General features: G+C 34.5%; 1 protein-coding gene across 1 annotated transcript in view; it reads right to left on the bottom strand.

Moving 5' to 3' along the window:
- Positions 1-6,984: 6,984 nt before the first annotated feature.
- Positions 6,985-15,420, bottom strand: part of LOC111612748 (protein strawberry notch homolog 1-like) — a 65,886-nt gene continuing 57,450 nt past the window's right edge. The window contains exons 26-31 of the mRNA XM_023353995.1: positions 14,483-14,557; positions 12,425-12,465; positions 11,920-12,081; positions 11,588-11,664; positions 9,217-9,413; positions 6,985-8,378 (exon numbers count right to left, since the gene is read on the bottom strand). Coding sequence (XP_023209763.1) covers positions 8,293-8,378; positions 9,217-9,413; positions 11,588-11,664; positions 11,920-12,081; positions 12,425-12,465; positions 14,483-14,557 — 638 coding nt within the window. The 3' untranslated portion in view covers positions 6,985-8,292. The remainder of the gene's footprint in view (positions 8,379-9,216; positions 9,414-11,587; positions 11,665-11,919; positions 12,082-12,424; positions 12,466-14,482; positions 14,558-15,420) is intronic.

Here is a 15,420-nt window from a genome sequence, read left to right on the forward strand (position 1 = left end):
AAAAATATGTTTTATTTGTTGTAATTAGCATAATAATAAATGATTTTATAAGTCTCGATGATAAGCTGCATAAATTAATGATAAATAGTAATCATTACAAGAATGTAATGATTGGGCATACTGTGTAAAAATTGCCACCAAGCGGTTAATTTTCACCCCGGAGCCCCAATGGAATTTTTGGACGTTATAGAATTTCATTAATTGGAAATCCAATAATTTCCAATTAATTGATGGAGTCCATAAAGAGACAACGAAAATCTTTTTCTTGTACTTTTGTGGACGTTAAGAGGACCTTTTCCCGTTGTGGATTCGGCCACTGGTCAAGGACGGGGTCCGACGTACTTCACAAATAATTTTATTTAAAAATTACTTCGAGCTTTCTCTTAAGGCTGAAGAACACGGGTGTAACTTTACGGAAACCGCCATTTTGTCTACGAAATGTACAGTACGGGCGTCAGTCTCGACGCTTAGACTTTTAAGCCGAATGTACGGTACGTACGATGGTGACGTCAGAATGACTGGCGACGATTTTACAGGCGGTGGTGAGTCATTTTTAGAGGGGTCGAGCAGGACCGTGCGACGCGTTCTTTCACAGAGACAACTTTTAGATAGATTACAGGTGTGCTAAAAGAACAATTAAGCCTATACGTCACAATACCAGAATAAGCACTCGTCGCAGAATTCCCAACTCTGGAACAACGGCCAAAAAAATTAGAAAACTTCAAATGTGTTTTGAACAAACGAATACGGTAAGAAACGGAATTTCTTACCGTATTCGTTTGTTCAAAACACACGGATTTCGAGCGGCGCTGCTTTGGCCAGTCTATTCCATTGCAACCAATCAAAGCCTCGGACACGTGCGCCAATCACTTACGTCGTTTGTTTCGACTTTTTGGGAAGCGAGTTGTTGGTAAGTCTTAATGCTTATTATTGTTAAAATAATCATAGATATTATATAAATTTATCTTCGCGTACGCATTAAAAACTACGCGGTTTAAAGTATGCTATTGTTTTGAATTGATAAATTAAGAATTTAAAGTGATTTCAAAATTTGCTTAAATAGACCGCACGGACTTTTTCCAGCCGTGCCAATTTTCGGTTAAGAGTGCGTTTAAACTTAAAAATACGCACGTATTTATGCTCCATTACGAGCAGCGAATCACGTAATATATCCTTATATCAAAAATTAGAATTTGGAACAAAAGTGACGACACGGTGCCGGAATCGCCGCCATATTGAAAGATTAAGATCTACGATTCTCGTCCTTCAATAAGTTAAAAAATCTTAACTTTTTATTAAGAAATAAATAAATTTAGGAACGAAAACGAGCTCGACTTAGGACATTATTACTAGCTTCGTATCCCAGTTTCCGTCGCGCATTAACTACACGACTTCGAAAACACGTAACTTAATGCAGACGACGTATACACCAGCCGCAACACGTTTACGCCAAGTGGAAGAACACAATGGTGACATTCCTATTGTCAGAAACTTCCGAAATTAATATCCCGTCGCTCCGTAACCGCAACGTGCTACACCATGAAACTTAGTGCCTAAAATAGTTCCTTGTGTGGATCTAGCTGCCGCGCGTGTCGAAATGTATCAGGCCGCAAAACACATCTTTGCGGTATTGGACGAGTATGTGCATACTGTGTATTACGTAATGATTTTTAAATTTATTTCGTACGACGAAACGAATTACGACCAAATTTAATTTTATGTATTATATTGAAAGTATCGAATTGTAATGTAAGCAACAGAATAAGTTTATTGAAGAAACAAAGTGAAGAACACTTCGAGAAAAAGTTTCTCGAAGTGTTCGATAATTATAAGGTCAGTTACGAATAATTGACAGAAAACGATGTTTCCCAGGTTATTTATGAAAGCTAACAACTAGAATGTCCTCCTTTGTTTTGTTTACGATTACTTTGAAAACTCTCCATTGTCGACTCCTTCGATCTTCGAAGAAAATCCCGGAAATTTTCAATTGGTTCCAGGTACAAACGTCTTTTTCCGAAGGAAATTACACGCATTTCTAGCTTTTTTTTTAACTCTCCTCCCTACGGGCACTGGAGGGCCTCTTTTTAACAGGCCCATTATGGGTTCGGCCGGGCCCACAGTAGGGCGACCGGGTGGTGAGGGACGGAGCCCCACATATCCGAACGGACCACTCCCCGAAAAATTCCTGGGGATTTTTCTACCCGTTCGGATTCGAACCCGGGTCCCCCAGAGCGGTAGTCTGCCATCTTGACCGCTCGGCTTCCCAATACCATCGGCCGTCGTGCCAACGGTATTGGGAACCATCGGGTCCACGTATATTGCAGTTTTTCTCGTCTGATTACACTACATTCCTCTAGTGCCTGCTTTGTTCCGACTCTCTTTTGGAGTATTTCGGACGATTGGCAGCGCGTTTACTCTGTATTTGGGTTTTTCAGCGGTATTTCTGAGAGTCGTTCTCTTCGTAATTTCTCTTAAATTTGCGTTTCTTACCAGAAGCAAGTTTCTGCAGCCTCCGGGACTCTTCTTCACTCCATATTTTTCGCCTTTTTGCGCAAATCCATCTTATTTTTTAGCCATAAACTTATTGACTTCCGGCTTGGCTTAATTAATTAAAACACTTACTTTTGACTTTTGAAATAAAATATCCTGCTCTTTTCCAATTAGTTAGATGACTTGGTTTCATAGATAAGCAGTTAAACGTATTTAAAAATTACGTTAAATATATATATGAATTAAATTTTTGAGTCGTCTTATCATTTTCTTGTGAATAATTCTGCTAATTTATTTATATAAAACTACTAATTAATAAACTATGGAAGTGTGTGAAATCGCGGAATTGGAATTAGCTTTATATGTAATTTTTTTTTGTAAATTAAAAAAGGAACGAGTGCATGCCTCGTTACGGTCCTTCTGTATTCCTTTATTCCTTTTCTCTAGTTTCAAGTTATTTAGATAAGAGCAAAAATGAGACTTGCTGCCACTTTCAGTTTCCCCTCCATCAACTGGCCNACGTATTTAAAAATTACGTTAAATATATATATGAATTAAATTTTTGAGTCGTCTTATCATTTTCTTGTGAATAATTCTGCTAATTTATTTATATATAGTCTTAACTTTTTGTATACAAATGCGAATTTTAATGTAAATTTTACTTAATATGTTAAATATGAAAAAGTAATAATTATTCGGAATTAATAGAGAAAACACATAATAAGCGTGAGAAAATTTTGCACACAGCCAATCGGAATCAAATTTTTGTCTACTGTTGGTGAGTTATATTTTGCCAATCATACGAGTCCAACAAAACAGAAGTGCCGTCATTATTTCTACCTGGCTTCCAAGTACTTACGGCACATATTAATTTCAAAATTCATCATAATATCTATATATTTTGAGTAGTTACGTATCTAATAAATACTTTCCTGTCTACAGTTGTTTGAAAATGATTCCCACGGCAAACGATAATAACGGCGGCGCGTCCAGTACAGTTACAATGCGATTGTATTTATCCTTTATTCACCTAGTTTTACGTAAAACTGAACGGAAGTGCGCCAGTTATGACGTAAATAGAAACCTTTCGTACTACCTGTTTTGAGTGGGTATCTATTATAGTTGAATGTGACGGCATTAGTCTTTTTTTTGTTTTTAAACAGTTCGCGACATATTTTAGAAAACGTCACTTTATTTAAAGGACATTTTTGCCACATCATTGCGCCTACTGTACGTAGACGCAATAGTGTGACAAAAATGGTAATATTAATAGCAGCGAGCGAGATGTTTGTAGCGAAATGGCTGTGGCCAAGCGGTCGAGAAATGGAATCTCTGACTTGCGGGACAAAAATCTCGTTTTGGCAGATATCTGTCACCGATTTTTATCGCGGTTTGACGTTCCCGCTTTATACTACATTTTTAGATTAGCTCCTTGCTTCGTTTTTCGCGCGTGATCGATTCAAACGTGTCGTCTTCAGCGTATACGGGTGAGAAGACAACCATCCAAGTTTCCTGGCAGAGAAATTTTTATAACAAAATCTCAGATGGCGCCTCGAAATTTTATTTATTTATGATTAATAATATAAAAGTTATTATTTAAATTAAGTTTCTTAACAGTCGGGGGAAACTTACAAAAACAAAGGTAGCAACGAATTGCGTATTATAAGATTCTTGAATTCAGTTTTTGTTTGTTAAATTATGGCAACGCTAACACTTGGGCGATGCCTTCCGGAAGGTGTTTTTAAGGGAAACTGGCCCCTATTTAGGTGTTACAGACGTAGAGAAAACCCGGAAAACTCCATGTGGCCAGCACGTTCGAGCGAGGCGCGAACCCACGACCGAAATCCCAGTGTTCGGGGTACGAAGACCGCTTGGCCACTGGTGGGCGCTTCTTAAATTCAGTTTTACATCGTACGTTCTTAATAGATTCGGAATGGTCTTAATTTATGTATAGAAATCAGTTTTATATACTTATTGTATATACTTGGCTGGCTTCCCGTTGGAACAAGATCTATATAAATAGGTCTGGACACGATCCCGTGATTCTTTGCGGCTGCGGCCATTTTGGGGCTTATCTAGAGTATATCCTACACGAGGTTCCCGTGCCAATCGGTCATATTTAAGTGCTCAAAAAAGTGAAAGAATGAGTTATTGTGTGGCATCAAATTGTTAAATAATCTAACGTCCGAAGATTTATTTCCTGTAGATAAGCAAAGAAAAGCAAGATGGGATAAATGACGTCAAACCGAACATTCTAAACAGGGTTCAATTGTAGACGTAGACGTGAACGATGCTGTTGGGACCTCGACATAACCCAGAGCATGCCCACGGGAGCAAAAAAGTCAAAGGAACCATCCCCATACATACATACATACAATTCTAATTTTATTTCGTTTAATCACAAATAAAATATTATCAAATGCACGCATTAATGGTTGTTTGCCTTTTTTTTTTTTTTTTAACTCTCCGCCCTGTGGGCACTAAGAGGGACTCTTTTAGCAAGCCCATTATGGGTTCGGCCAGGCCTACTGAGTGGCGAGAGACGAGGCCCGACATATCCGGACGGTCCACTCCCGAAAAATTCCTGGGGATTATCGACCCGTTCGGATTCGAACCCAGGTCACCCAGGCGGCAGGCTGCCATCTTGACCGCCATACAAAACAAAACCAAAAACACTATAATACGTATGACCGGAAAAAATTTATTTTTAGTGATTCAGAATGTGCTAAATTGTTATTTTTAATGAATATTAACTAATATAAAACAACTACATTTATAATCATTACTAAGTGACCTGTATTTCATTAATTAATGATTTTATAGCTAACTAGGAACTATTTTCTGCGGACGAATGACCTAGATTTTTTGAAGCAATGAAAAATGCGTTTATAGGCGAGTAAATACGATAATTTTAAGGGGTGTAGGGCTCGCCTCACGAGCAGTACATGCGAAGCATCGGACAAGGCTCGCTATCGCTTTCCCGAACGAGGCGGAGCATGAATAGGCAGCAGTACTGGTTCGAGGTAAATACTGTTTTTATTCAGTAGAAGTTAATGCATTTATTTGTTACAGACATCGATGGCCATGCCCATAACTCGCCTGCAAGATGGCGACAGGAACTGCCGCCGTTAGGTTGCACGTTTGGGCGCGATGTCTGGCAAGGTTCGCCTGTCGAACTTTTCTTTATTCTTTGCTAAATATCGTTAGCTTGTCCGATCACCGTGCTGTGTGTTAATTAAACACGTGACAGACTTAACGGGGAGATACGCAGCGCTTTCAAGTAGGCTGTAGGTTTCGAGGAGCTATATCTCGCAGTGTCACATAGATGTATGGTTCCTTTGACTTTTTTTTGATATTGCAGTACTTTAGGAAATGCTTACGTAGATGATAAATCTAATGAAAGTACTAATTTTATTAGTTTCGATCGAAACAGCAAATGATAAGGATGCTTTGTTTTAAACCATTTTGATCGAGTTACATAAGATTACATTTGCGTAATCATCCGAAATTATTAGACTAGAATCTCACTGGTTTTAAGTAATTTCAGTTTAATGTCGTATAAAACTAATTGCTGGTAAAAGTTTGTTTAAAACCTTCACTATTCAAAAAGCCCCCAAATGACGTATCAGTAAGGTAACGTTCGTGGCCATACCAATTTATATAGACCTTGCCGCCGCGCTCCTAGTCAGCAAAATACACAGAAAATTCTGCTCTGCGCCAATCTTGTTATATTTTCTAAAATGACTATGAAAGTTATCTAAAGAATAGATATATCAATAATATAATTATCTCTATTCATATTTTCGGAAAGAGAGATGCTCAATTCTTTTTATCTATTTACTTAAATATCGTAGTTCTCTAACTAAAAGCACCACTTTCGGCTGTAACTGGATTTAAAGAATAGATAATGGCATTCGTGTTTAGCTCGAGCAAAAATCCTTTCTAAACTATAATGCAGCGACCTGTAACCACGTCATGTCATTTTCGCTACATGAAGAACGCGGCAATACGCTTAAAGTAGGAATCATGGCGGTACATAAGTCACGTGCTTTTGACGTCATTGCTCCCGTTTTCCGTATAGTAGTATTACGTAATTAAATATAGAGGCGACGTGAAAAAGCCGTACTAATCATATGACGATTAACATTAACGATGCACTGATCTATGAAATTAGCGTATTATATTTGAGATCACGACACAAACAAGCCAGTTTTTGCCCGATAAACAGTACATACGACCAATGCAACGAAACCACGTAGCATCTGCAGCCACAGTGACGATTCATTTCTACCTGTAAGCAGTCTATTTTGGAAGTCTTTTTCGCCCGTTTCCAACCAAATTAACGGAGTTCACTCCGCAGAAAGCGCCGAATGGGGGTAATTTTAATTCGAAGAATTACGTTATGGACACTAGGTGGGACGATGCGATTCTACTCGTAAGGGGTGGAGGGGGCCGGTGCGTGTGATTTGAAATTTAATGATAAACTTAGAAAAGTAAATAAATAAAATCCAGGTATTTATTGATTGCACCCAGTACAGTTCACAATTGTCGTCATCACATGACGACACACACAAGACGGGATAAAGTCGTCCAAAATAACAAAAAAATGTCACGGAATGCCGTTGGTAATTTTGTAGGGCGGAAGGACGAGAGGAGCTCGCGTCGCGGCCAGGGAATTTCGAACGGCATCGATTATACAAAATCACTAGTTTTACGAAAATTGAGGCATTCCTACGGTTTAAAAAGAATTTCTTGTAAGGGAAAACCGCATCGTCTCGACACAGTTTTGATCTGGCTCATTTTTTGTATAAATTCGAGGACCTAAAACAATGGCTACTTTTGTGCACTCGAACAGAAGGTTGTGGGTCTGTGTCCAAATGTAAGAGAGAAGCCGTTTTAAAATGCAACTATTTATTTACTGAATTTTTACGCTTAATAAATATAATAAATTTAGTTTTTCCGAGGTTTTTTTTTTCAAAAACAGATGCGGTACGTAAAACTAAAGGACCGAATAAATGTCTTTAATAAAAGTTTTTAAAGGTGGATCTTTCTGCGGGTAGAAAGATTTTATACAAAAATAACGGACGACGCAAGAGAAGAGGTTACACAGAGACTTAAAGCTGTTTATAAAAGAGATTAAATAAGAGGAGGGGAAATTTGAAAGAAAATACTTTTTTCTCTTCAATATAATTTGACACGTTTCTACATATCGAACGACAACGTAACGTAACAAATACACATTGACTATGTACAAAATTAAGCTAAGTGATCTGACATCCAATCGATATTATTAATGAATCTTTTTACATTTAGAATATAAAACAATTACAACAATGGTATTTAGTAGGATGATAATATCCGTATGAATCGAAAGAAATATGCACGGTACGACACCGAAACGTTGGTCCTTTAACTATAGAGTCGAATTCTATGGTACAATGGTGATAGGGACATCACAGACTTGACTTTTTCTTATTTGAAATTTGGAACTATGAATAATCGACAACGAAAGACAATGGTATATCGCAAGTGGCAGGTAGTCTAGAAACATCTCGATATTCAGCCATTATTTCTTAATTATGTACATTCGAAAACGTGAAAGTAGTCGACAAATGCCAATGAATAATGAATGAATAGAATCGAAAACGACGTTTTCGCCCGCCCGCTCCGGAGTGCGGCGTTCAAGTATTTTGGTAAATAAATAGATGTCACAATCGAATTTCAAAACAATTCTTGATTGTTACTAAGAAAGCTAGAAGAACGATTGACCCTGTATTTACACGGATTCGCCTTCCCTCCGCATCAGAAGTCTTCCGAGTACGTTTTTGTCGCGTCTTGGGACAGCACGTTGATCAGAGGCGGAACGCAGTTCCCGGGAATCAAACTTCCTGCCAAGAAAAAAAAGACCACTTTTAATAACCACGCCATCCAAAATAAATCCAAATAAACTCCCAGTTGAATTTTGTGTAGCAAACGCCCGCCCTCCTCCTGTCCATTTCGGATTTCGCTTCCGAGGAGAAAAAGATTTCTTTTCGATCGCGCTTCCTATTTAAACAATTAGGTTTGATATTTATTCGTTGCAGGGTAACCAAAATAAGGTTTACCTAATCCCCGATAATTTTGTCAGTTTTTGTCGGTTTATTGTTATCGATCCTGGAAATACTATTATGTAGATTGTTTTTTACGAGTTTGGGACATGCTAATTCCGATAATATCCGCGGAAATCGATTTAACGTTTGACTACAAAAAATGATAAATTTAAATACATTTCTGTAATAATACTAAGGTATTTCTGGTGTGTTAATAGTTTATTGTAATGCAAGACTTGCAAAACACGGCGTCCTTATTATCTATTTTTATGTCTGTCTTCTATTTTTTCCAACCACTTTTCTAGTTATACTATGTAACAAATACAAATTGCCTTTTCTGGTAGGAAACACACAGAAAAACTTTTTTGTCAGTTCCGTTTTTCCAGCATTTTTAAATAAACGGGCTTAGGCTTGCGTATAGTTTAGGAAAACGGCTCACTCAAGAAAATAATCTATTGTCATTAATTTTTTCGTTCCGTTTCATATATTTCTGTTTTCTCGCGACTCTATAATTATAAAAAGTGAAAAAGTATTTTATATTTTTATTACGATTTTCTGGGCTGCTGGTTGTCGTTGTTGCATCGATGAGCCGCGATAATGTATCTTAAAGCGAATAAAAAGAAATTTTTCTACTTGCCTACTATTCTCAAACCGTCCTGGGTTCGCAGTCGTACCACCTGCAATTTGGCATTGTGCGCGCTCGGAACCGATGCTAACACGCTTTCGACTTTGGTCCAGACCGACAAGACGGAGCCGCTGAGAACGTAGTACGTTCTTTGTCGTAGTCCGACTTCACAGGTTAGTCCCATCGACAGTCTCCGACACTGATTGTACCTAAAGGTTTAAAAACTTCGTATAAATGGAACAAATCTTATGTAATATTTCTATACTTTCCGAAGTAATTGTTCATTATTCCGTGTTAACAATATTATCACTATTCCATTTAATTTTTATTCAAAAACTACACGGAATAAATCCCTGAAAATTTTAAGATTTTTTAAAATTTTACACTTCGAAAAACGTTTCTTGGAGACATTTATACCGGTACTGAGTATACCAGGTGTGGCCAAACTTTTATCCCTTAGGGGATACTTTTTTGGTAAAATATAGTCTGCGGGCGACTATGAATATGGACAATTTTAGGATTTTTATATGGCGCATGCGTTAACATTCATTTGCATTGTTCATCGGGATTAATACAAACAGTATGGGTACGTTGCACAGACAGTCTATTATTGTAAGAATAAATTATCGAATTACGATTTTTAAACATTAATTTAAGTGAAAGCAAATTGTTCAACTTTAGCTTCACGGGCTACTTTCAAAACCTTTGCGGTCGATCGGGGTCTACGTGTTGGCCATCCCTGGTGTATACAATTTCAATATTATGCATTTTATTTTCTTAACAGATCCATAAATAAAATGTAATCTGCCTATATTTACAAAAATGGAAAAATTACTTGGCGATTCACTTTCAGATATAAATTGATATTTTTCAATATTGTGTCTAACGTAACGTTATTTTTTAAACATAGATCAATATTACTAAAGTGAAATCGTTTCTGAAAAACCAATTACCCAAAATCAATGTGACAGAGAAATTCCAGAAGTTATGAACTTTATATGTAATAACGACTATTAATGATTTCCTATAGGCCCATTATTGAGCTAACTTGTTACTAATTTTACTATTACATATTTTTTTTATTTTGAATGCAATCTACAATACAAAACTTTGAAATCAAAGACCAGTGCTTGTTTTTATAAATTAGACAATTTTTCATTATTTTTAATCATTTGTATGCCTTGTTAAATTTCTATATCTTAACTTACTTTTTTCTTTTATAAATACTATTGTACTAGAATTAAATTCCTTAAAGTAAAAATAATTTTATCTTTTTATTCTTTTCCTACCAAGTGTGATTGGTTATCTGAAAGCATTCTGTCCCAATTATTTTGGCTAATTGATACTACAGTAGTGCCTCGAAAACGCGGCACTCCGGATAACTTGGCCACACCCTGGCAGGGCAAAAAAATCCTTAGTTAATTAATTTTCATTATAGACAGCTTTATGCCTCAAAGTATTTTTCTGAGGTCTGTCTTATCAGGTAAATTACTGTACACAGTGTATTCATTAATTTTCATTTTCATGTAGTAAAGGCTCTATGCCACGGGTTCCCAACCTATGGGTCGTAATGGGTTTTCTGTGGGGTCGCCAACTTATGCAGTAAACTAAAGAAAATTTTCACTATAATGCAATATTTATTTTTAATGGTGCCTTGAAGTTTGAATAATTTCATATATTTTTTAAAACTTAAAATAAGTGTAATCTGGGTAGCTATTCTGTTGCAGTTGGTTGAAACATGTGTTGAGAATTTTGAGAGGAATAAATTAAATGTTGAGAATGATATGAGGTTGGCGTTAACAAAATCTCACCCACGAATTTTAAGGCTGGTTAATAACATGCAATTTCAACCATCGCATTAAATTAATTATTAAACATAATTTAAAATATAATTATACTGAAAAACTAATTTCGTTGTTTTTTTGATTACCTTATTAAAAATGCTTTTTTCAATTGTATCGGGTTGTGGGTCACTTGGCTTTTACAAAAAGGGGTCGCCACCCGAAAAAGATTGGGAACCGTTGCTCTATGCCTTCATAAAGGACATACTTTTCCTTTGTTTAAGGGTATTTGGGCAGTTAATTCTCTGTTGTATTCTCAAGCAAACAATACATACGCATACTTATCCTTTTTTAACTCCATTCCCGATAACCCGGCATTTTCACAAACTCGGCCACCCTTCAGTCCACATTAGGCCGAGTTTTTGAGGCTCTACTGTACCATAATATCATTAAAAATATATGCTTACTAGAAAAGTTCTGTGCAACATAAATATCTTTTGACTGTATAGTTAATAAATTTTAATTAAGAATAATCCTTTATACTTTACAATAAATTATATAAGCCATAAAGTAATATAATCACAATTTAAATTATTACATACCAAAATACATGACTACAAACTGTTGATGAAGCATCATATTGGTCATTCCAGTATTTTTGAGCTGTGTCTGGAGTTGCCTAAAATACAAATTTGTTCAAGTTATTTGCAGCTCTTTAAACTTAATAATACACATATTCTTATGCTATATGCAATGTTATATTAAAAGTATAACTGGCAATTGGAATTAGAAAGCAGGTTTTGCTGAACATTTATTATGACCAAAAATTATTAATAACTTAAAAGATCATGTTTTATAATTTTAATTTTTTAAATAAATAATTTATCAAGGTATGATACTAAAATCTAAAGTATTTGGTGATTAAAACACTTACTTTTCGATACTTTGATTTTAAGTCTGCGAGTGTTTCTTGTTTTGCTTGTAAACCAGTGTTAGGCCTGTATATTCTATATAACTTGTCTCTCTCACGTTTGTCTTTGACTCGTCTGGCAGAATCTTCAACTGCTAAAACTGCCGTCTTCTTGTTATTACGAGTCTAGAAAAATTATACATATTAAAATATTTAATAAGCAAAAAGAAGCATTTTTGTTTCAATTCTCAGTTCTTTATCAACAAGCAGATTTATATTTAATTTTTATTAAATGCTTTTTTCTTTGATTACATTCATTACAAATAACAAATTAAGTGAGTAAAACGGAATTAATGCACAAAATAAATCATACAGAAAACATTATTATTTTTACATACATATAATATTTAATGTATATATAAATAAGTATACTAAACTTCAAAACATTTTACTTTAATTTTATCATGAGGAAAATGCCAATAACGAATTTTTAAAACTCAATTTAACATATATAAACTTAATTTCTCACAGAAATATCAATTTCATTTTCTGAATCTACTTTATTAGATTCTAGGTTCATTTGTTTAAAAAAAGTTATAAAAATTTCACATAATTATATCAGCTTGAGAATTTTCATAAATTGACAAGAATATAACTTTTTAATAAAAAGTAAAATACATCTGGATTTTCTACAAAGAATATAACTACTAAAGACCACAAAGATAGTGGTTACAACATCCTGTCAAAAGTAAATTAGATATAACACACTAAACAAAATTCTCGCACAAAAATTGCACCAACAACACAGTAATGAGGCAGTGNCAATTATTAACAATTTACATTTTGGGGGATGAAAAACAATTTTCTGGGTGATATAGTAAAATATTATATTAAGAATAATTAGATATTTTATTTGTTATAGTGTACAATAATTAAACAAATAACATTATACTTGTGACTAGTCTATTTAATGCAATACAGATTTGGCATTAGTCTCGGTCCTCAGCATTGGAATTTTGAAGCTTGCAGCGGGGATTCACAGCAAATAATAGTTAATTTTAATTTTGTTAATTATATCAAAATCTAATATGTATTCTGAGTAAATAAATGTTTATTTGATAATTACTGGTAGCCCTCGGTTTATGCTGCAGTTCTGTTCCTACAAAAATCAGTGCAAATCAAATTGGCATAAAATGAACCCATATTTACAGTGAGGTATAGGGTTAGGTTCTACATAAGTGAAAAATAAGCAAATAATTTTGTTAATTAATACAAAATACACATATTATAAATTTAATTTTTTTAAATGTATTTTATGATAAAATAAAATGTTTTTATTAAAAAATCTTAAGAAAAACAAATTATAGTTCAAAGTTTCAAATCTCTTACATTTTTTGGTAAAGTATGCAATTGTAATTGTTTAGATTTTTGTTTTCTTTCATTAATAATTTTGGAATATGGTCGAATGGATGTGCTAATGCTCCTTTTTACATTTGCACTTCTCTCCCAATCATTGTCTAACTCACAAAGTTCATCTGTCAAACTTTCCATAACTGAAAGGATACACTAACCCGAAATAGAGCTACAGACAAACGGAGACGGTGATTGGTCGACCACTGGCCGCTGTAGAGCATATATATAAGGTCAGTTTGGGCAGAAAAATTGAAGTTGGTTTAGTCTCACTAAAGAGAGTTAAATATTGTCTGACTGACAAGAAGTAGATATCATCTGGCCAATGAGAAGTAGATTTCGTCTCACTAACAATAATTTGTGATTGCCAGAAGTGCTACTGCGTTGTAAGGTGTTTTCCTGAACGAACTGATATGGGATACGAACTATTCGCATTCATTAGCGCCCTGGATTCGGATGACATTTATTATACTATTAAGTTTAATAACTTTACTCATGGGAACCTAAACGTTTAGTATTTTAATATTAATTTAATGCAAAATGTATACATACCCAATAATATTAAACAGAAAAAATAAATATAGTCAATAATAATCTTTGTTTTAAAGAATGTACAATGTCATGGCTCAGTAAATACGTCAACACTGAAATGAAAATCAGTCTGGCATACGGAAAATTGGGGAATTACACCGGAAAACGGCAAATTGTGCAGCAGTGTTATTGTGAATTGGCGTAAACCAAGGGCTGCCTGTATATACATTGTAAAAATTAAACTAATAAACCCAACAACATTGTTTTCAAAGTGAAGGGGCAATACCACGTAATGGTTTTATTGAAGGGGGGCGACGATTCGTTGAGAAACACTGTTCTAGACACTGGAGCTACATGATATGGATTTGATCCTTTGTGACTTTACCATATCATTACCACTATCATTCCTCACATTTAAAGCTTATATAATGAGATTAAAATTGTGATATCTGTCTAGCGAAAAAGAAGTTTCTGTAGATTTAACTCTTGTATGTTGTTAATAAATAAAATTTTTATTTCTTTATATTTTTCAGATAATTATAAATTAAACATATAATATAATTTCAGATAAAAATTATAAACAAAGTGTACATTACAGTAAAAATTAAAAAAAAAAAAAAAACAAAGTAAAAAAAAGGTAACAAACCTTTATCTAATCCTTGAAAGCCCGTTCTTTCATCTTCAGTTATCAATCCTACTCCAACTAAACAATTACGGATATCTGAAAATAAAGATATTTTAATGAAAATAACATAATATTTTAAAACCATTTCACCAATATATTTATAATGATAAATTTTTCTATTTTAGATAATTAAAATTTCCTGAAAATTGAAGCCAATGTTAATAATTTTGATAAAAATTATGGTTTATCTTAACTTGACACTTATTGTAAACAAACACCTTGTAATTATTGATTGATCCCTGAGAATGGATAAGTTAAAATCATTCCATTAATCACATGTCAAACAATTTCAGATATATAGGTATCCCTTGTATAACATGGTAGATACATTCTGGAAAAGTCCATATTATACAAAACGAAGGACTAATGCTAAACGTAGGGTTACATTCCAGAAGTTAGTAACAAAAAAGAATAGTATACTTTTGCTAAGAGAAATATGTTATTAAATCAATCAATAATTAATTAACAATCACAATTAAAAGTACAGGTAACTCCCATATAACACGACACTTCTATAGCACGAATTCACTCTAACACGGTTCGAGAATTGGTACCATCCCCGTATAACACGATACTGTTATAGCATGGATTCACTCTGATACGATTTGAGAAATGGGTAAAACCTCGTACAACATGAAATGTAATAAATTTTTACATACTTAAGTACTAATAGTTCACGAAAATAATAACTTTCGTAAACTATTAGTACTTCAGTGTGTAAATTTTCTTTTCTCGTTTCTATACACATGGTCCTTCGCGAAACTTGTTTCAATTTTGCCAGATCTCGATGCTTCTGCTTCTGGTGTTGCCAGATGTTTTTCTCTTATTCCATAAGTGCTTAGCACCATATAAGGAAATTTATAAAGATCTTTTAACTAGAAGCAAGCAGTCTAAAATTA

Source organism: Centruroides sculpturatus, unplaced genomic scaffold, assembly GCF_000671375.1.
Source record: "Centruroides sculpturatus isolate CEXI.00-Female unplaced genomic scaffold, Cexi_2.0 scaffold1742, whole genome shotgun sequence".
NCBI classification, from domain to species: Eukaryota; Metazoa; Arthropoda; class Arachnida; order Scorpiones; family Buthidae; genus Centruroides; species Centruroides sculpturatus.